General features: G+C 39.1%; 1 protein-coding gene across 21 annotated transcripts in view; it reads right to left on the reverse strand.

The window, feature by feature from the left end:
* ELAVL2 (ELAV like RNA binding protein 2) overlaps positions 1-23,857 on the reverse strand; it is a 96,083-nt gene that overhangs the window by 43,131 nt on the left and 29,095 nt on the right. For 9 of the 21 annotated variants that reach the window (XM_071802119.1, XM_071802117.1, XM_065861302.2 and 6 more), the window contains one exon: positions 7,902-8,142. In XM_071802119.1, coding sequence (XP_071658220.1) covers positions 7,902-8,127 — 226 coding nt within the window. In that variant the 5' untranslated portion in view covers positions 8,128-8,142. Of the gene's footprint in view, positions 1-7,901; positions 8,143-10,365; positions 10,457-14,177; positions 14,278-23,857 lie in introns of all 21 variants that reach the window. The other 12 variants (XM_071802114.1, XM_071802112.1, XM_065861294.2 and 9 more) reach the window with 3 other exon arrangements.

A 23,857-nucleotide genomic window follows, 5' to 3' on the forward strand; every position in this document is an offset into this window, starting at 1 on the left:
TCAAGGTCTGCACAAGGCACCCTGCTGGGAAAATACAGTTCGCTAGTCAATACCTTTGTACACATCCCTCCCCAAATCAGGAACTGTCAGGCTGCCAGAACTCATTCCCTATCTCAGTATACCACTAAGCAGCAGCTAGAGAGAACCCCTGCCTCTCAGATTCTGCACACCAGAAAAGAGCATCCAGCTTCAGCCACCCCCTCCTTTAGCTGCCAAGCTACTCTACTGTTCCACCCCAAGTGCACTCAAAAACTTGCAGAAACAACTAACGGATTAGATTACTGCAGGATTGCAAACATCATGCACATTGGGAATAAAAGCAGAGAAGGAAGAGCGGGGGAGTTCTACAAAAATAGCAAACCTCTTTTGCAAAGTGCCAAAGTTGTAGTGGTCTGTCCTGCTGTCAACATCTTCATTTTTTTTTCCCATGGGAATGTTTTTGAAACTTTCTACACTGTAGATAAGTAGTCACTTTGCAGGTTAAGTCACTCCAGTTACGCCATATTTGTGTTTTGCTTCCTCTAGGACATGAAGACAACTTGTCTAGTTTATCTCTTACAGCACTTCAAGGCAGCAACACAACTAGAATCTCAAATTAAGGCATAAGTATATGACCATACTTCCCATAAGCCTGTAAGGCTAGTTTGGATGTTGCAGAATTAGTCTTACATTAAGGCATGTGAAAGGTTTAGAGTTGAAGAGTATGCTAACACTGTTCAAAGCAACAGTGACAAGAGATGAAAAACTGCCACCCCAGGCTCAACTGAACAATGACATCACTCTGAAACCTAAAATTCCCATCAAGTTGGGAGCTCTGCAGTAGCACTGACAGGGGATAAGGTTTCCAACAGCTCTGCTATTGCCAGACACTAAACATGCACTATGAGTCTTTGCACTAGAATGATAGAAGTAGAGAAAACTACAGAGGTTAACAAGTTTCAAGTGTTTTAGATTCAAGCAGCCAGTCAGACAATGGAGTTTCTACTGCTTCCACTGAACACATGATATCTTTCCCTTGATTACCAGAAGACTGCTGTAGAAGTCACAGCAAATGTGAAAGCTCCCACTAAGATACCATTGTTTCACCCATGCTCACAGAGTACCTACTCCACAGAAAAATCCTCTCCATCTCACGGTCTCAGTCATTTGGGCAGAACATAACTGAACATGGTCATCAGGTCTTTCCTCAGACTCTGCTCTAGAGGAGCATATTCTATAACCAAGGATCTGACAGTACAAAGTCCCTCCTAACACTGCACTGACTCTATGCACATACACTGCCCACACTGCATTATAACCAACATTACCAGAACAATTACTGCTGTTAACAACATAAGCTCAACACTGATGACATCATGTCCAACTCCACATTTCTCCTGTTCTCTTCTGTGACCAACCCAGAATCCTCTGCATTTATTGTCACAGCTCTTCAACAAAAGCAGAAAACATGCATGAGAAATTTAATTATTAATAACTAAAAACTATTTCTGTACAAACCTCAATCGCAAACATACTGCCTATGACTGCATAAAAGATTTTCTGGAAGTGTTCAACTTCTGGGAAGTATTTGCAAATTCATTAGCTGCAGAGGACAATATGAAATATACACAACAAGATAGATATGCCTGTTTACATAAGATAAGGCTAACAGGACAGAAAGAAAAAGTAATATAACCATTCTGTGTGCCTGTCCATTACACTGTGTGATTTCTAGATCTAAGAGTCTACAAAATGTTCAAGCGTCACATAATGAAATATACGTAAGTTTATTCCAAGAGCCTATCATTTTGACCATAAAGAAATGCTACCACAGCGTGACAGATAGTCATTGGTCATAGGCCAAACAGGAACCCAGACTTTTGGAAGAGAGTGTGCAAGAGGATCAGGCTTTAAACCAACATGCAAGCTCCACAGTAAGGCAGATATTTGAAAAACAGGCCCATATAACAGTGATCAGCAAGAATGTCCTGAAAGACTTTGTCTTCACATTTAGAAAGCAAGGAAGTTTGACAGCAGAAAATTATGCAAAAACAAACCTTCAGGTGGGGAGCACCTGGCTCCTTGTACTAAATGGAACAGTCCTTTACCAGGAGTTCACAGTTGCACAAGTCTACAGGTGTGACATACTGTTCCACACTAGATCTCTCAACATATCCTGTCTTGTTTACCAGGTAGTAAAAACAGGCATGCCAAAATGCCAAGTGTCTACATATATGTATTATTATTAATTAAAGTACACTCCAGGAATGACAAGAAAAGCTGACCTATCAACAAACAGGTTCTCTTTTAGAGAACATGAGTTGTGAATTTTGTGATCATATTATTCTAATAGGAGAACAGCATAGGAGTTTTGATGCCAAGCAAGCTAATAAATTCTCCCATATTTGTGATACTTGACTTCAGCTGCTCTCTGAAATAAGTCTGAATTCCACAGAGTTTCAATTTAGCTAACAACTCCGCAAACACTCCTGGGTAAATGACAAAGAAGCAAAAAGCCTGAAATCACGGAGACTATCCCACAACATGAAAACTAAGCATCTATCTTCCACAGGTATAACTGAATCTGCAGTAAAGACAGTGGGCGCTAAGTGTAGTCTTTTTTTGCAAGGACACCGCACTAATTGCAATTTTTACCTTTACTCAAGTTCCAGAAAAGTAGACCTAGAAGATGCAGTTTCCCACATTCAGATAAGTGTTCATTTATAAGTGGTAGGTATTACTGTCCCTTGCATTTTATGAAAAGCTGCTAAGCCATCTGTCTTGCATAAGCAGAAAGCTTGTGCTTTTAAGTGCCTGAAGAGGGGCAGTTTGATTATCAGACTTAATCTCATTTTACCCTCTTCCCTTACATTTAAAGTATTTTGGCTTAATTTCTATAATTACGCACGCTTAATAAAGTAAAATGTTGTCTGCTGCTTTTAAATATGTAAAAGCACTTATACTCAAAAACTATCTAGAGCAACTGATGAGAATTCAGTTATGATGCTTTGTTGAAACCAGGGTCTCCCAACTACTGTGCAACTATAATTAGTTCATGTGTTAGTTCTGTACCTTGTATTTACATACATCCGCATTAGCCAAAAGCATGTAAGAGTTAACACAGACCTCAGAATATCTAGGCACAATGACTCATTCCAGACAGATTCTCTGGTTAGCAAGTGAAGATAAGTGACATTCATGCCCCAATTCTCAGATGCTGCTCTTGTCACTGGGATTCTCACATGAAGAGACTAATTCAGCACCACTTTAAAATCTTCATTAGTATCAAGGTTTAATCTCTATCTCAGTAAAACAGAATAACAATCTGCTATTTTAATTTTTGCTGAGAACACTTTCAGTGTTTTTCCATGAGCTGAGCAAGTAAACTTCCCTTCAGCTACTAATGTTGCCCCAACAGCAAGTTGTGCTCACAAAGATCATGTGTGGAGATGAGTGGCAGGAACCTTCTGCAGTTCAGCTTTCTCAACTACCTCTTTCAGAACTAAATCCTTAGGGGAAAAAAGAAAAAAATCAGTAAGGGACACAAACTTTATGTTGACAGTAAACTGCAAGGAGCTGTAATCATTGGCTGAAGCAATTCAGAGGTTTTAACAATTTCTGTTCTATGTAAAATGCATTACTGGAATGACTAGAACAGCCCTTTAGAAAAAGGGCTTTAATCTGCTCACAGGAAATTAAGAAGAGAACTTCACTCCAACAGGTTTTCCAGAGGCAGAAAGGCCCGCAAGCTCAACTCATCTCAATCCGAAGTGTGTGGACAGCTTCAGGGAGCTTGGGCACTGCTATATAATGCAGTCTTAAATGCACTCCAGTGTTGCAGATGTGACCACAAACTGAACATTAAATAGAACAGGAAATAATTTGGTTCAAATCCACAGGATACTCTGACAAGTATTTGGGTGAAGATGGCAGTAGCCATCCTTGATCCCTCTGAATTTCAGTGCATGGCACTGGTGACCCGGTAAGCAGCAGGCTTCATGTCTTAAGATCTACTGAACTAGTAGATCACATCAGTGGGGTATGGTCTGGGACTCTGACACTGCTTGCTAAAATGGACAGATAAGCTAAAATTTGTTTTCTTCATCAAATAATGTTTAACTGCAGAGAAACAGTTCACTAGCACATTTCATTTCATTCACCCACACTAACAGATTTCTTAGCATTCCTACACTGGAGCTTTCATTTGCTTGGCAACAGCTCTCAGTTCCAGTATGTCAAAGTTTCACCTCATGAAGTAGCCAGAGGTTATATCCAATACTGATATGGACCAACCTGAACTAGGCAGTCAAGGGCAGACCAGAGTTTTGCCCCTTAACAATTCACATTTGCAGTTTAGCCTGTATGAAAGTCTATTTCATTTTCCACACTTGCCTAAACTTATCATTTACAGTTATCCATGAAATATCTAGTACTGGTGACTGTTTTAACACAGCAATTAAACCAATATAATTCTGAAATTCATGCCAAATCTTTTTCTTCACAGAATTCAGTAGTTTTTTTTTCTAATTTGCTTTTCAAGACCTCTATAGAAAACCTGAAAATGAGTAAGAACAGGACTGCAACTAGAGAATTCTTTCCTCAGTATCCACAAACAAGGCTACCTTGCTTCAGGCTATTTAAATCTGAAGTATTGCTCCCAATGCAGTTATAAGGTCAGACACCACATTTCTCGATCTCTTTTACACTAAAGCCTATTGGAACAAAACATGCAATTTTCTGCTGGCAGCTGAACGTATACCTCAAAGTTGAGGAGCTGCTCTCAGATAAAGGAGAAAAACCAACTCTATTCTCCAGTAGTCCAAACTCTGGAGTCCTCACCTACTGAGAACATAATTTAAATTCAGGATCCTTCCTAGGTATCACTTCATGCTATACAGAAGACATCATACAAGAGGTCTGCAGTTAAGTCTTGCTCCATTCTACTCCGAAGTAAGGAGCCTTTTGACACTAAGTAGCAGCAATGTGAGCTTCTAGCACATAAAACATCAAAACCATCTTGTAAGGATATAGGCAATTTGCACATCCATCATTAATACCTTCAGGCTCAACTCTGTGTGCCCGCAGCAGCCTCTTAATTGGGAAAACCATGTAATCCTTTAGCAACTTTAATAAGGAATGCTAAACATATGAACTTCGATCTGTGAGACTGAGATAAACTCTGAGCAGCCATCTAACTCATGAAGTACCAGTTAAATCTTTCCATTTCTGTAACAAAAGGTCAGAAAACAGACAAGTAAAATACCTTTTGTTTCAAAGTACTGAAGTCATTACCTATAGAGAAGACAGGCTTGTTTTCTGGAACCACCAGTCTTGAGTTGAAGACACCACAATGTGCCACCAGCCCAGTCTAGTTTCTCAAGCATCTCCAAGGACATTTGGTATTCTTCACAGTGAAGACCAGAGATTGCTTGAAGGTTTGGTCAACCCAGAAAGACTAAAAGAAGTGGTTTCAGTAGGAAAGGCTGCCATGTTGAAGCAGGGTACTTTAGAGATTGAACTGTTACACTATCTAATGTCTTATAAGCAAGCCCCCTCCTACAAGAAGAAGAATTGGTCATTCAGATCCAAAGGCAGCTTTGCCTCCCCTTCATTGAAAGGCACAGAAGTCAGCCAGAGACCACTCAATAAGAAGGAGGTCAAAGGATCAGCGCTGGCCTTCACACAGCCTCTGAGCTTGACTCATTTTGTTCCACTACATAGTCCCTACTGCAGGGAGAATAAGCTGCCAGTAATCACTACTCGAAATGAGGAACAGTCATGAAGTATGGCTTAGTGAATTCACCAAGACCGAGACATACATTCTGGCAGCTGTCTTCCAGAAGTCATACTTTTCAGGCAGGATTCCCTTGCTTTGGGGGAAATTTGCTTTCAAATCAACAAACTGCATGTAGGATACTCAGAAAAGATCAAGACTGAAAAAATCCCATTCTTGCAGTCTCAGAAGGACAGCATTACCTCTCTAGGCCTGAGTACAGTACAAGTGTCCGTACATTTCTTCTTTAGTTTCTAGTTTGTAATGTACCTGAAGTCAAGCACAAAATTGACTGATGCTTTACAGAGCTGAGTTCCAAGAAGTCAGGCTTGAGAATCCACCTTGTGACTGGAGGCACAGAAGTGCAGTTGGTAAGAACACTGTTTAGAGGACAATAGCCAAGACCTATAATCAAGAGAAACCAATACCAAAACCATCCCTCTATATGTAACAGGTTATTCTCATACAACACACAAATAAAAACAGACAGTCACAAACATTCTCTTCAGCATGCAGAAAATGACAACAAAAAAGCATCCTCAAAAAAGTTGGTAATTATTCAGCATCTTACCAGTATTTTCACTAACTGTGTATTAGTGGAATTACTCTGGCAATTAAACTGCTTTGTATTACCCAAAAAAAGGTACATGCTCTTAATGAAGTCAGTATCACTGTGCAGCAAACTAGATGATCAAATTTAGGAGAAGGGACCTCGAACTTAGGGTCACTCTGCTCACCCTCAGTAAGTACAGATGTAGATGAACTAAATACCATGCAAATACTCCCTTTAGCATCTTTTTGCTGCCAGATTCATAAGCATCATACTTGTAGCGCTGATACAGTAATGTCTGCATCAATGTGGGAGAGGTGGAATTATTTCTTTCTGCCATGCTAGAGGAACAAGTATGTCATCAGGACAAAAGAAGAAAGCAGGCACTGCATGCCGACAAGTCCTGGGTTTGGTGCCAGAGCTGCCTGAAGGTTTTTAGGCCTTGTCTTCCATTATTCATTTTGACAGTTGGGGAACACATCCCTCAAGTATACCCAAACCATTAACACAAACACGTAAGTACAGCTTGAAGCCACACACAATCTGCAACAACTGAAGTTTTTTGTCTTCCCACTTTTGCTGCTCAGGAACACCAAGTCAAAGAAGTTTTTATTTCGTGCAAGAAGAATGTCCATCTTCTGCCACTACCTCTTGTTAATTAAAAGTATGGGCTTCCATACCTTCAACCAAAGCACACAGAACATGTAGCCTCAAGGAGATACATTTTTAAACACTCAGAAGCTAACCTGAACATGTAAAATATGCCACCAAGAATACAAGGATAGGTTCTTAAAAGATGGATATTTGAGAAGTCTGCAAAAAATCCAGGAAATAAAAGTACTGAAGTCAACATCGCCAAATAAAACTAATGAAATGTCAACATAGGTGGTACATCAATGTTTTCTAATTTGACAGAGTTTACAGTCAGAAAAGAGATGAGACAAACTCAACTTTGCCAACCATCGTTTCAGTCTTGTTTTAAAGCACATACATCCATCTGGTAGTTCTTCCAAAGTTAAACAACTGGTCTAAATACACGCAACCTGCATACCAGCTCTCTCTAAATTGAAGTTCTAACAGAATGCACACTGCTATTCATACTTGAGTGTTGCATCCTACAGAAACTGTTCAAGTGCTGCAATGCAAATGCAGCTTCCAGGCTGACTAAATGAAGTCCACCTTTTTCCAAAGCAAGGTACAAGTTTAAATAACTGCAATCCCTGAAAATGGAAGCTTTGCACCAAGTAGGGCTAATGAAGTCGTGACTCCAAGGGAGCTAAAAAAAATTAAGTAAACCACGTACAAATATCTCATTTTCCACATGTGAATCTTCTTTCCAAGGACTCCAAAGCTCAAGAGACTTGAATGTCCTGTTAGCATTTATAGCACTCATAGAAACCTGGATAAAGTGCAAATAGAGACACTTAATTTTGAGGTGTAGAATCTAGGTAACAACGGACCAAAGTTTCTTCTGACTAGCAACATTAGCATTGGCTTCTTCTGCCTTTATTCAAAGATTTAAGGGAACTGCAAAACACCATCTGACAGCTCATTGCTTGGAAACATAAAAAAAGCAGAAAAATCCCCAAACCAACATACCTGTTATTTTGTCCCTGACAAGCTTGCAGGATTCTATCTCACCAATGCTGCCAAACAGACTCTTCAGTTCTTCTTGTGTCATGTTCTGTGGAAGGTAGTTGACTATTAAATTGGTCTTGCTGTCTTCTGTGTTCCCAGAATCAACTGGTGATGAGCAATTGTTTATAGTGTTTGAACCATGGGCTGTGTTATTGCAAGTTGGTCCATTAGACAGTTGTGTTTCCATGGCAGCAATTACCTGCTGAAAAGCACAGAAAACACAAACCATCAAAATTCATATTTCACCACCTATTAGGAGAGTTCAAACAAGAATCTAAAATACCTGTCACTATGCAGAAGTGGTATTGCCAGAGCCACATACTGCCTCTATATGCAAATAAACCCACCCATACAGAATTATTTTAACTGTCAGTCAAGGCAATACTTCATAAAAACTTACAGGCAAATAAAGTTGTCACTAAAATCTTCTATAAGCTCTCCCAATGAAGTTAACACTCAGACCTCAGTTTCCATCCTCCCCCACTCCCTTCACTTAGGGGCATCATAGCCTTATAAATATGGAAGTCACAGGTAGAATTGGGAAGTTGCAAGGGTAATCAATACTATTAACTTACAATGGACAACTGAAATGATATGAAGCATAGGCTTTTGAAGTGATAGCATTTGGTTATTTTATATATAACCAGTACAATTCCTGGTTCTCACTTCTTCCCTTCCCTGTACCCTGTTAAATTGGATACTTTAACTTGATTTACTTACAGACATCAAAACAAGGGAGTTATCACTCCAGGAATTACTGTGTTTCACCCCAAAGTAACTGACTGCATTACTGGCAGATACTGCAAACATTTGGAGATGTGCCAGTGCTTGCCCACAAGCTGCGACATGTACAAAAGGCTCTCTGCCATCTCAGTCAGTCACTGAACGGTAGCAGTTGGTAAGTACAGTGGATTTTTAATGGCGGTCTAATATCAAAGAGTTGGTCAGCCTACCCTGCTTGAGACCAACTATAGAGGACAGCATCCAACAGAAAATTCTAAAAACTCATTATCCAGTAATAAACATTTCAGCACAGAATCAAGACTCATCAAGAAGTATCACTAAAAAATCCAGCAGTCACTGAAATCCAACCTCATACTTCAATTTCTAGTTCTCACAAAAAAATCCTATTGTAAAAATCACAGTGTAATGCCAGGACCTCTGGAGGTTGTCCTAACTGTCCTGCTCAGAGCAGTGTATGCATTCAATGCATATTCAAACAGTTGACTAGGTCAACTGCACCCAGAGAGTGCAAATTTGAATTATCCCAAAACAGGAGAGGGGCAGTAAGTCAAGTGTCTCAAACTACAATTCAGACATTCCTGGGAACACACTTCTATGTTCTGCATACAGAAATATTTTCCAAGAGGTTACTTCAGTACAACACAAAAGGGAAGATTCACTTAATAAGAACACTTAATATAAAAATGTGATCTAGTTTTCCTGAGCAGCTACAACATTTTCCTCTCTTGAGACAACCTCCAAGGAGTAACCTGCTCCTGACACTGCGATGAAACAAGTCAGCTGAAAAGATGAGAAAGTAGATTATCCCAATTAAGACAAATTACTTTCAAAACATAGTTTATCTGGCAGAGGAAGTAGTCACAAATGCTATGCTGAGGCTCTGTAGAATTGCCTTCCCCTACTCCTTTATGTTTTTTTTTTCCTCCTCAAATTTTAAGTGTTCCCTCATCAAAAATAGCAAGGACAAACAATGTGCTCTTAATTGCACATTTATTTTCATGTTCAGGTGGTAAGAATGAGGTTCTAAGCCAACATTCAAATGAACAGCTGCAGTAGCCTGTGTGTGCAGAAATTACAGCACTTCCGAGCTATAGAACCATCTGTTCTGAATAAAGTGATACTAATATGTTTTACAAATAATGCATGTTCTATTGATAGGTTGAATACAACTGTTCATAAAACGCAAAGCACATCTTCAATAGTTACTAATATTTTCCACCCAGAAAATTAGTTTAAGAGATAAATTTACAGTTTTCAAACAATTGCTTAGAATAAGACTTGTAGATATATTTTAAAAATAGTCATCATAAATACACAGCATACAGGTTTTTAAAGTTACTGCAATTTAGTATTCAGACCATACCAAAACCATTTTAGTACAATACTACTCTTCAATTACCCACCAGGTGTTTTGAATTAGTACTAAAATCTAATTGACATTAAAAGAAAGGCAAGCCACTGCAGTATAATTTCTACAGAAGATCACCATATTGTAGAAAAAGTTGTCATGGTACGCCAGTGTGCTCTAGGCTCTCACAGAATAGGGACACAACCTATAGCCTATAACAAAACGTAAAAAAGAGTTAATGTTCCAAATGGGAGACTAAAGAGTTTGGTATGGCCTCAGCACTATTAACATGTAAAAACGTAGCCTACAGAATTTAAGAAAAATCCCACAGACCCCAGTCCAAGGCTCTGCTGCCCACGAACCACTTCTAAGCAGAGAAGCCACATCACACAGTCTGACTGCCATGTTAGTTTGGAGTTGCTGTCTGCAATATGGACACAAAAAGTACTGTATGTTAGATTAGCAAGATAATGCAACAAATCAGTTTGTACAAATTTACAGTAATTGCATTTATATTCCCAGCACGTCTATGCAGTGTGGCTTAATTGGATTTGAGGCAATTCCAATCTAATCTTGCCAAATTCAGCTCTGAAGTTTTTTCTTACATGAAATAAGATGCTTATCTTTAAGAAGATTCGAACAATAATGCAGTCTAGTTGCCCCTGTATCTACACTGGAAACTATCTCTGGAACCACATCATGCCTAAAAAGAACTATATCACAAAATGAATTTTTAGATCTTCAAGACCGAAGGAAGAAGGAAAAAAAACACAGAAAGCCCATTTTCCATTAGTACGAAAGATGACCACACATCACTGAAAAACAGCTCCCCTTACATGCCTTTCCCAGCCCACAAAAATAACACAGGACTACAAACTACTTTGCTAGAATCCAGTCTGCTCTTGAAATCCTACATTTCAAACATTAATTAACTTAAAATCTTGCAAAGATAGCATTCAGTAAGTTTCGTTGCATTAGCTATTCAAGAACACTACTGGATGCACAAATGGCAGTAGATTCAAGGATTTCTCAAGTGTAATTATTGGAGCAAAGCATGCAAGACATAGTTCTTCATGAGGGTATTTCTGTCCCTAAGCACATTGTATTTAAATAAAACATCATTGCAATCCCAGATGGATTTGAATTGAACAGTGCTAGGAGGATACCACAAAAACAAATGGGTCATTTGCAGACAATTACAAGCAGTCCAGATGTTAAATATAACCACAATATGGCACAAATAGCAGTTGCCACAGCTAAAGACTGGTATAAATACAAGAGAACTTTCTTACCCCTGGTTAACAGATGAGAAGTTTAAACTTGATAAAAGAAAAAATACCACACAAAACAAACAAACAAACCTAAAATAAAGGAAAACCAAACCACACAGAAAAAAAACCCCACAAGGACTCAGATTAAAGGCTGAGGGAGCTGGGGCTCTTTAGCTTGGAGAAGAGGAGACTGAGGGGTGACCTCATTCATGTTTATAAATATGTAAAGGGTGAGTGTCAGGAGGATGGGGCCAGGCTCTTCTAAGTGACAACAAATGATAGGACAAGGGGCAATGGGTACAAACTAGAACACAGGAGGTTCCACTTAAATATGAGAAGAAAATTCTTCTCAGTAAGAGTGACAGAGCCTGGACCAGGCTGCCCAGGGGGTTGTGGAGTCTCCTCCTCTGGAGACATTCAAAACCCACCTGGACGCCTTCCTGTGTAACCTCATCCAGGTGTTCCTGTTCTGGCGGGGGGATTGGACTGGATGAGCTTTCAAGGTCCCTTCTAGTCCCTAACATTCTGTGATTGTGGAAAACAGCTGTATCCAGAGTTTATAAACATATACTACCTAACAACTTATATACAGGGCAAGTATGTTTGATGAACTGCTTATTACATGAAGAAAAACTGAAAGTCACAACTGACACCTTTTAAGTCCAGACAAGCTTTATTAAAGAGACTGCATTAAAGTAGCAGTCTACAAAATTCTGTCCTACAGAAACTGTGGTGATGTGCACAATATATTTGTATCTCTATGGCCCTTAACAAAGCAGTGTGACCTGATAGATTTATTATTTATTATTAGCTTCCTGTCAGCCCTAGGCTGCAGATAGAAAAGTCCAAGAGGACAGATTACTTGCATGCACAGGACTTTGGCGTATCCACTACACAGACTGCACTGTGTCCTTCAGCATCACAACAGTTATCTAAAGAGCACCCCTCACCTGAAGTACTTTCAGTTTGCTTAACACATTTATCTTCACTGAATTGTTCCAGAGCACTCCTGTCAATGTACAGGTCAGTCAGTTCTCTATGACACCATTATGCCTCAAAGCTGAGCTCTGCTCCACCAATTCTTTGACCACTTTTGTTACTATTCTCAAAGCTGCACAGAATGCTTTTTTACATGTAGTTTGAAAAAAAAAGTTCTCACTCTTTTATTTACACTTGACCAAAAATAGAGGATCTAGCTAATTACACTGAAAAAAACTTGTAATTAAAAAAAAAAAGTCTCCAGCCTAAACATTGTACTTTGAGATTAAAATGGCACATATACACACAATTCAAGCTGTGAATAGTCTCCAAAAAGTTTTAAAATGGAACTACTGAAGGATCACTAGTAGCATTACAAAAGCTAATACAGTTTGACTACTAGCCTCAGATACTGTATTACACTTTGGATTACTAAAACAACTCAGCAATTACTGCATTCAAAACCTAACAAAACAGTAACGTCAGGAAACAGGGCTCTATGCCTATTAAAGAAATAAGTTCATCTTCAAACACATTCAAGATTAAGAGACCAATTAAGTGAAGCTGGAAAAGTAAACCTGCTCTTTCTATACAGTCCTGAAAGAAAGGAGAACTGAAGACAAAGTTGTTCAGTTCAGCAAACTCTGAGTGGTTCCCTTTGTCAACATATAGCGCACAGGAGTCATCCAGCTTTCAATAAACTTACTTTTAATTAACTAAGCACAGTTAAGACTTTAAATCCAAACACCCAAACACTGCTTGTGGCATTTACTGAATCCCATTTTCTAATTAGTTGCAGTTGAAGTTAGTTATGAGTAAGGTTCACCTAGCAGAGAAGCAACAAGGCTTTTTTTAAGACCAAAGACACCAAGAGTTAAAAAGCCATATGGTTTATGCAGTTAGTTCTGGTTGCCATAGAACAGTTCCAATTATATCAACAGTACAGTTTTATACAAGCGCTTTAGAAAATAAAGCGGAGCTAGCAAGATGAAGACCGGCAAAACAAGTCACAGTGGTCTACTAATTTTCTCTGCAAACCATGTATTTTGGTATGTAACACACTCAACTGCTCAGGTTCAGGTGAAGAGAAAAGCTGAGGCTGTATCCTGGCAGCACTGAGACAGAATTAAGGTGAGATAAAACAGAAAAGTCTCAAACCATCTCAGGTGCATACAAGCCAGTGAAAAAACCCTTTAGTGCATCACACTTCTGCCCAAAGCCTTTCTACAACTTGTTTTGATTTGTACCTGTGCACTGACAAATTATTTCACATAGCTTTTATATATAGAATTTACTTCTATTTATAGACACCACACTAAAATCACTGCACAGATGCCCACCCTAGTTAAGCTATATACTTCTAAATAGAATTGTTACATAAAGGTGGTTACAGAAAAATCAGTACCCTGAAGCTAAGTGGCCAGACACCAGACAGTAAACTAATACACCTCCTCCAACAGATTACCACTGTTCAGAGGCAACTGAAGATGTATCATGAGATGCTTCCAGTCTCAAGGGTCACAGTCAATAAAAAGCTCTTGATAAAATCCTAAGAGATTCTAAATATGCCTCAAATGCTACTTAGATGCTGAATTTGGCTTTCAAGAACAGTACTCAAAGAAGTTTACTACGTCTAAAAACTATATTTAAGTGCAGTTATTTGTACTGTGAATAGCCGCAATTCTTAATGCTTCCTCTTTACTGATTTTTATCTTTACTGGATTATTAATTTTGAAGAGCTCATTTATTATCTTCAAGAAGTCAAATATCTTAAGAGCCTGCATGAAAGCACAGTATTAATTCAAGTATACTCAAAAAAAGCTGTACAATAAGAGATAATGGAGGCTGTTAAATCTAGCATATATAAAAACTATTACATAGGCTCCTAGAACATACCAAACTTCTTCATTGTTAAAGGCGCATACAGGCCAGAGGGCATTTTTTCAGGCAACAGCTTGTTTGTCAGAACAACACACCACTCATTCTTTCAGTTTCTCTGTAGGAAGGAGAATTGTCAATGAGAACTTGACAGTTATTCTGATGTCCACACACTAACAGCACATACTGCTTGGTGTATATAAACAGGCTAAAGGATGCTAATTTCTTAAGTCTGTTTTCACTGTTATTTTGAAACAGCATAAACAAGCATTACTCCATCATCAGCCCTCCCCACTTGCATGCTCATTCACTTGTGTGATTCTCTTCACTACATTATTGAATAAAATCTGTAGCACAAACCAGATCTGGGTACTGATCCAAGAGAGAACTCTCTCAGTCCAAGAGATCCAACCAGTAGAGCATCCTATGCAAAGCTACAACGTTGATTAAAAAAAAAAATCACATCACCACACACTCACAGAAAACTTAGAATTAGCTTCTGATAATAAGCTGGTCTCAAAATTTTCAAAGTGACTTATAAAGCTACAGATGTAAAGAACCACAGGCAACTGTATGATGACCAAAAAGCAGAGGAACCCTATGCAATAATCAAATCCAACTACATAGCCTCTTTAAGGCGACAGGTTAGAAGGGAAACTCTTTCACACTGACTCTTGTACAAATCACTAAACAAGTAATACCACTTAACACTTCTACACCCTGGCCTCAAAGGCATGGTGGAAAGTGACTCAAGAGATGGAAGACTGATATGAAAAAAGAGTCATATGAGACATAAGTAAAAGGATTTTAATTCATCATTTTGATTGGTGCTGCAAAAGCTGATCTGCAGAAGCTTTCAGCAAGGATGAAGAGGCAGCTAGACAGACTTGTCCATTCTAGGTAGGCAATAAGAACACAAGCAGACAGCTGCAGACAGCTGAACAAGAAACAGTCATCAGTACAGGCATGAACTCTGCTACCAGGAAAAGAGCTTGATAGTCCTGGTGATCGCACTAAAAAGACAGAAGGAAGAAAGGGCAAGTTATCTACACAATGTAAAAATTCGTAGGGAACACTAAGAGTGTACACACAGACTAAGAAAATGTCTCCCCACAGTTCACAATGCTTTTGGAAACTCTTGGCATTCCTGCAAAACACCTAGGAACATATGAGATGCTCTAAATAATGCTGCATTAATGATAGTAACGTATTAGGAAAGAAGCCAGCGTAAAGACTTGGAAGCAGTTCTGAAAAAAATAATGCACAAACAACAAGGTGAGGAAATTGTTTGACAAAGGAGTAATACAGAGAACATGCAGGAGCTCTTCTGCCTGACTGCAATTACTAACTACCTTGTCAGCTGGGGTAAACAGAAGGAAATACACAGGGTAATTTAAGTTCTTCAAACCACATTAGAAATATTAACTATAATAGTCTTCTGTAAAGAAAACAAACACCTGCATTCCTTTAAGTGATCAGTTCAAGTGAGACAACAATAAAGCAAAACCATTTTTATGTTCCTAGTTATTCAGGTCAATTTAGACACATCACTTCTACCAACATAATTTATTCCCTGAGCAAGACGGCATCAACATACAGCATCAGTTAGCTTATTCACAAGATTTAAGAACTCGGCACAAAATTACACTTTTCCTTTTTGTTGCCCTCTTGCATTTAAAAATGTTTAAAACCAGCTGAGGGGAAATAATTACTTTTGCTATATTTGAAACCCTAACTAAATGTCAAGTTGAGACTGTCTGAGCCAGCTAATATTGCTGATGTTCAGCAAGAGTTCCACCAAAGCATCCACTGATCACACAGCCAGCCATTCAGGCCTGAAACAAAGAGCAAACCTCAAACAAGTTTTGAGCAATTTCAGACTTTATCAATACTTTAAGTGCAACTGTTGTTCAAAGGAAAGGATATGCTCAGACATTTAATCTGCATCCTTCTACATACAAAATCCTGCCACCTATGGTTTTTGCTCTAATTCACTCTAACACTTGTGCATGCTGTCCCAGTCTCATGTGCTAGCTCCCAGCCTTCCAGCAAAGTGCTCTCCAAGGCAATACAATTCCGTCAAAATGCAGATGTATCCTGCAAGTAACAGTGCAGACATTTCCCTTCAGCATTACACATCTACAGCCCTCTTGAGCCTTACAATAACAGAAGAAAACAGATACAATAGGGTGAAAGGACACAACTTGAGGACTCTTCAAATATAGCATCTTGATAGCTTGAACGATTTCCAAGTCAACATCCACTTTTAGACATATACTGCCTGCTCCACTTGAACTGGCCAGGATGCCTACTTCAATTTTTTCAGCATTCACCTCGCTATTCTGGTGGGGCTGCATAAAAGTATTTTCTTCTACATCCTTCCACCTCACTGGCAAATTCAAAAGCTGAAGTCTACCAATAGCCAGTAAAGGAAGAAGGCTCTCCTTCCAGTTGCGGGCAGTGACATTTGAAGAAACAGGTAGACACAGTCTGTGATTACATGGCTCTGTGACTGGTGTTACCACAAGTCAGAGATTTTTGATAACACGATGAGCTACATGGCACCAGGTTTACTGGTGTCAGATGGAATTCACACACTTTTCAAAAGGGGAGGAGGGTCTTTGGACATTAAGCCAGCAGGGCTCATTGGAGAAGGGGGATGGTATCAGGCTCATCCATGACAAGCTGTGGGATGAGACAGCAAGAATAGAGGGGGTAGGGTGCTAGCAAGAACCCTCCTGGCCTCACTGGAGCCCACTTGAAGTTTAACAGAGATGAGCCAGGGACTCCTGAGGTAACAGAGGCCAACAGAAAAACACCAGCGAAATGCTTCAAAGGAATTAAGGGGTGTTCTTCTATGAAGGTGATGCAGTCAACAGGCCAGTTGAAGTGCCACCAATGCACACAGCATGGGCAACAAACAAGCGGATTTGGAAGTCACCATGCTGCTATAAAGCTATGATCTAGTGGCCATTACTGAAACTTGGTGGACAGATCCAAAGAATGGAGTGCAGTGACTGACGATTACAGGCTGTTCAGGAGTGACAGGTAAGGAAGGAAGAAAAAGTGCAGGGGTTGCCCTCTACACCAGGAGACAGATATACTGTGAAGAGACATTTCTGAAGAACAGACATGAAGAGGTTAAAAGCATACGGGTAAAAATCAGAGACCAAGGTAACAAAAGAAACATTGCAGTTGGTGTCTACTACAGGCTCCCCAATCAGCAGGAGACTATTGATGAAGCTTCTTACTCCAGCTACAGAAGGCATTGTGTTCACAGGTTCTTGTCCTGCTCAGGGACTTCATCCATCCTGACATCCACTGGGAAAGTACCACAGAGACCTGTAAGCAATCCAAGAGACTCCTGGAGTGCACTGAAGATAACTTCCTAAGCCAGGTAACGGACAGCCATACCAGGATGATGCAATACTGGATCTGATGGTCACCAATGCAAGTGAGCTAATCAGTGATGTCAAGACTGGAGGCAGCCTGGGCTGCAGCGATCACACACATATGGAGTTTGCAGTCCTGAGGGCCATGGGACAGCAAAGAGTAAAATCAGCACCCTAGATTTTAGGAAAGCCAACTTCCACTGAGAAACTGCCCTCAGGGACAACGGAACAGAAAAGAGCTGGCAGACCTGTAAGGAGGCTTTCCACAGAGCTCAAGAGCTCGTGATCCCCAGATGTAAGAAATCAGCTAAGGAGAACAAGAGACTGATATGGCTAAGTCAAAACCTGCTGGTCACACTGAAGGGCAAGAAGGAAATGCATAGGATGACATTTGAAGGTCATTTCCAACACAAACTATCCTATGATTCTATGTCTAAATCACTAAACATTTTATATATATATTACTCAAATCCAGACCTTGTAATAAGTTCCAGATTAGGTAATTTTCTTTCAAGTTAATTTTGAAAAGCTGACTTCACTGCACTAGGAGGTTTATCATTGTATTGAAAAACTGAAATAATACCTCATTTCATACTAAAACCAATTAGATGCCTAATTCAATACCAAGAGAAAGAGTCACAGAAGTATACTACTGCAACAGAGCTCCCGAATAATCATATCTTTCCTAATTTATTTTATTCTCCTGCGCACATCTTCAAACTTCAGTAACAAAGGAAGAAAAAAAAAGACAGTTTTTTACAAAAAAGGTTGGTGAGAAGCCTCAAGATATCATGATAGTGAGAATGAAGTCAGTCCAACAGCACATACCTCTGAATTAACTTACACTTTCCTGCCTGTAGCAATGCACATCAAGCACAATGAAGTCCCCTAGGCACCAAAAACCTCTTTGTAACACACACTACATAACAAAGAAAGATCCTGGACAGAGAAATCAGACATGCAGCAGCAACCAGACTTTACTTTGAGAACACCAACAGGTGGAAAATACATTGCTCACACTATTTATGACTGAAGATACCCTTATTTGCTATATGGGTTAACCTGCATATTTTTGTTCCCATTTTACTACACCAACGGACCAACTCTGAGGCACAGGAAAAGGACAACTGCTTTTACCCAGCACTTAAATTTGAAATCAGGAAGTTAAGACTTTGCTTCTCTCTAGTACCCTTTATAGCAGACCTGACAAATCACATTATTTGCCATGGCACCCAAAGGCTGACTTCAAGTGCAGAATACCTCAAAATAAAACAGATGGTGGATTTTATGCTTTGACACCCATCTGACATGGAACAAAGAGTCAGAGTTTGGAAACTTGTGTCTTTGTCTCATAATTAATTACTTCCAAAACAGCAAGAAGTCCACTTTTGTGGAGCCAACTCTATGCTTGGGGAAGGAAACGGATGACTTTCACAGCAAAGGCATCAGTAAATTAATAAAGGCTGCTCAGAAACAGTATGCATCTTTCCTCCTGGTACTTTAATCTTGCAAAAAAGATGAGGGATTTATGCTGTATCTCCAGAAGTACAGGGTACTTATAAACACACTTTACTAGCATCAAGTTAAGAATGTCTTTCACCACAGCATGAAAGAAACAAAAAAAAATAATCAAAAGTAAGCACTGGACACATGCTGACAGCAGGTTGAAAGGCATCAATGCTAGAGAGCAGTCTGACCAAACTGCTATTATTAGTATTAGAGACCTTGCTGGTATCAGATATGGGTTCTCACTGTCCTATATGACTGTACATTCCTACTAAATATACACAGTACCCCCAAACAGTCAAAAAGGTAGAAGCTACATTACAGTTTGTAGGAGATTAATTTCCATAGATACAATTTTCAAAGTGCCACCCAGCTTACATCAGAACAGATTCTTTAACAAATAACAGAAGCAGCTATGAGTTCATTATGTGTCAGCACAGTCTAGCTTAAAAAAAATAAAGCCAACCAGGAGAAAGCTATTTACTCCATACTAGTCATCTGGACAGACATTTCATTTAAGCTCTGCTGCCCACATTTTATAAGTAGGCATTTAAAAAAACAGCATAACTAGGAACATAAGGACATAGGTACAACAAACAATCATTTAGCTCTGGAAATGAACTCACAGTCAGCATGGCCAGAATTTGAAAGGCATTCATTTATACAAAGTGCTACACAGTCTCACAGTCAAAAGAGCATTTTTCATTTTTTGCACTGTAGGTAACTAGTTAAAGACACTACATTCTCCTACATTTAGTGCCATCATTCCACCTCCTCTCCTGCTACCAAAAAAATCAAAATATATTGGAACTGTTATCTTCCACCTATTTCCTAATACACAGACCAGCACCCCTAAATCCTGAAGCCCTGATATCAATGACTCACATGTCTGCCTGAAAGATCAAAACTATTTAATTGCCCCATTGTATAAAGAACAGTGAAGAATAACAACATTGTTAGGTTATTTTAAAACCAACTCAAGTCAAAAGGTATGGTTAACTATTTCATTCCGTAGGCATGTTATACCCTTCTACATTAAATGGACCTTTCAGCCAATGATCAACTTTTAGCCTTCAGAAGTTTATTCATTGATTTGTAAAGTTTTTGGGGAAAGTATTAGAAAAATAGGTTCAAGTATCATTCTTAGCAGCAGCAGCAAGAATAATTAATTTAAACCTTTCTTACTGCAAATCCTGCGTAACTACTGCACAAAATGCAGGGTCACTACAAGTTACCTGTGAGTTAGTTTTACATGATAGTGCCTCAGCTGCAAGAGCTATTAAGTCCTCAGCCTATGCATAATGGTTAAAGCAAAGGCTTTACAGCTCTTTTACTCAGGCACATCAGGAGTATTTGCCCAAGGCTATCAGTTGCCACATCTGCAGTAAGCTTATCGATGTACTGGAAAAAAAAAACTATTAAAAGAACACTGGCAGGAGACTTATGACTACAGAAGTTCATTCAACTGTATTAAAGCTAGAGCCTGATGTTACAGAGACTTCTTAAAAGCCAGTGCATGACAAGGCTGTAAAAGTTCAGTCAAAACTAAGGTCATTAAACTGTAAGTCACTTTAGATAAAGTCCATGGCCATCAGGAGAGACAGGGACAAAAAGACAGTTAAATCAGGATACCACTCAAGTAAAAGGAAGAGTAGCATCCTGACACTGAGACCGTGCCATCAAGCATCATTTAATTGATAAGAGCTTGTAGTACAGTAATTATTTCCAACTCGCAAAAAGTAGATTGGTAACTTATCTCCCAAACCTACCACACGATGCCATCAGAAAAGTACTGGATAGATCACATATACTAATCACAACATGTGCCACACAAGTGTGTGCAAGCTTAGATTTTTCTTCCTTAAATGTGCATCTTGAAAGGACATGCAACTGCTCTTGGAAGAATTACTTTGTATGCAAAAGTTTAGTGGAAAAAGGACTGACCATTGGCAAGTATGAAATGTTCTCTTCTCTCAGCAGTTTGTGATCTCCCTACAGCAGCAAGAAAAACAGCTGAAGGCAGGCATGTCTCTGAGTAACCTCCATAGAAGCTACAAATTCTCAGTAGGTTCCTAGAAGGTTAAACTGTAACAGATAGGCTTGAAAAATATTCAAGTCAGGTGTTAAGATTAAAATTTGTTGTATTTTTCACTTGTGTAATTAAGATCAACATTTTCTTTTAAATAAGAACAAAAACATACCCAGTAGAAAAAAAAAAAATCAAACACAGAATGGTGCTGTATCCACCTCTATTAAATTCAGAGAAAATAACTCCCTTCCCTCCTAGATCTGTGGACAATGATAGCAGCTCTCATTCAAAGTCATATGACAACTTCATCTAGTTGAAGAAATATCTAAAAATGTTTAGGCACAGAAAGTGCTTAAACACAGAAAGGTTCTCAAGTAGCAGAGGCTGTCCTCACAAAAAAAACATCCCATATGGTAACTATTTTTAGGCTGTTGAGTATCATAGGTTAGAGAAATCACATGGGTATCTCCAAGCTATGGATTCCTCAGCTGATTTTTTCCCATTTGCATAAAGAAAAGGCAAGTTGCAATAACTTTTAGAACCGACATAGCTGAAACTCTAAAGCACATTTAGCACAACTAAACATTTTCTGGACCTGAACAGAAAGCTAGACTGTAACTTCTGACAGAAGCACCTAGAGCATTCGAAGTAGATCAGCCAAGTTATATTTAAGCTGGTTCTAATTCACTGCAGCTGCATCTAACAAGCCACAAAAGCGTATTATTACTGCAATAGAAGTGACACAGTTCAAAGCTCAGTGGATGAACACACTTCACATCTCCAGCATCCTTCAGTTGGCTGTACTCAGCATCAGCTACTGAATGATCTCTGTACTGTACCAAGGCATGCAAAGCCAAAAGAAACCCCCCTGCCCTATTTATTATCTCTTATCAAAGGGGAATGAGAACCATATGCTACCTGGTATGTTTAGATAGTTGCTGGCATAAAATGTCAGCATTTCTCAGTGCCTGAAATACTCACCTGCTTTTAAACACAAAAACAGAAGTCCTTCCTGTAAAGATAACCCATACACAGACTTCAACATAAGAACTTGTGATCAGCCACACTGAAATCAGGTGAACAATCCAAGCTGCCTGCAGGATTTTCAAACTCATCTCTCAAGCCCATGACTACACACTACTTAAATCTACCAGATGTCTCGATGCAACTTGGACAGATATTGGCTAAAAACAGACTCGTGAATTAGTTCTAAACAATGAAAAAAAATCACTTAGTGATTCCCACACAGAACTCTGTTAGTTTTATTTTAAATGAACAGAAGTGTCACTGAGACTTAAGGTGCACTGGACAGATTACTAAATTTCAACTCAAGGCTCCGGAATATTGTCAGTTCTCTCCACCAAGGACTTGTCAAACCTGAGCTTGAGTAGTTTACTTGTAATAACTGGGAGTCAATAACTGGCCTTTGATATATTAATATTTTTATGAAGGTTACTGTCTAGGACCAGGTTTGCATCAGTAGTTCTCCATGTCCTCCTCCAAAATTTTACAGGCATTTTTCCAGTATTACAAAACACTTCCGACCTCCCAAGTGTCTCTTGACTTCAGTCATTTGACAACAAGTTATGCAGTCCCAAACAGAATAGCACATAAAATACATGAATCTAAACATACTAAGAAATCCACAGCATTTGAGTTCAATGCATTCACTTCTTCTTCTGTGTCATAAGGGGGAGAGCAAAAGGACAGATGTTGTGCAGGAGAAGCTTCAGAAGCTCAAATGTTCTCAGCTTTGACAAATACTGATCCACACCAGGTGCTTCAAAAAGCACTGTCTATATGGAAAAAGATCAGTATGATTAAATGGTTTCCCTTGCATCTCTGGTAACAAGAAAGTGACCCTTACACCAAATACAAAAAACTTCACCAATTTACTCTTGAAGCCGCACTCCTCACTTCACAGTACCATTGAACACATGGAAAGATTCACAGATTCACTGGGGAGACACAGAATGAGGTGGGGACAAAGAGTATTCTGTCCAGGATGTTTAACAATAAACTACTTTTTCTTGTTCATGCTACAAAGAGCTTTGAGCTTTTGACTTCATTAGTCAAAGAAAATACACAATTAAGTCAGCATTCTTAAATAAACCCTTTGGAAAGACATCAGGTAAACCTCAAGGAAGAAATGTAGATCAACCACACACCAAGATGTAACACACAGCGCCTTTAAACAGTCTTCCAGCTGAAGAGACTAACAGGTATTTCAGAAGTAGGTTAATAAGCTCAAGTACTACAGCCTAAAATTGTCTCCCACAAAATTGCTCTTGCATGTCTTCTCTCTTTTGATTTTTCACACAGCACCAAACACATTTTGTGCTCCACAATTTCAAGAAATAATCTGTGAGCACTATCTGTTCAGTGATGTGCTTCCTCATAGTTGACCTATACAGGTAGCAAGTATTTCTCCTTCCACCACACCCCAAAGGCTCCCAAAACGAGCAGAAACAGTGTTGTACGAGAAACAATCTAAACGGTAAACCAGAAACTAATATGAAATGGTAGACAAAAACAACAAAATGCCAAAACTATCCTTAGTTCCAATATTTAAAAAAAACAAAACAAACAGTAAGTGGTGTAGTCTTCCAACTGTCACACCAGTCTGTTACATTCTAATTTGCTTATGCAAAGTACAGATTGTTATATTTCTTTACAGAAACCACTAAAGTAAGTGGATTAGCTACACAGAGTAACATTATTAGCAAGACTCTTCTCTGAAGCACTAAGAGGTATAACTCCGGGGGTGGATT

This window comes from Patagioenas fasciata, chromosome Z (assembly GCF_037038585.1).
Source record: "Patagioenas fasciata isolate bPatFas1 chromosome Z, bPatFas1.hap1, whole genome shotgun sequence".
NCBI classification, from domain to species: Eukaryota; Metazoa; Chordata; class Aves; order Columbiformes; family Columbidae; genus Patagioenas; species Patagioenas fasciata.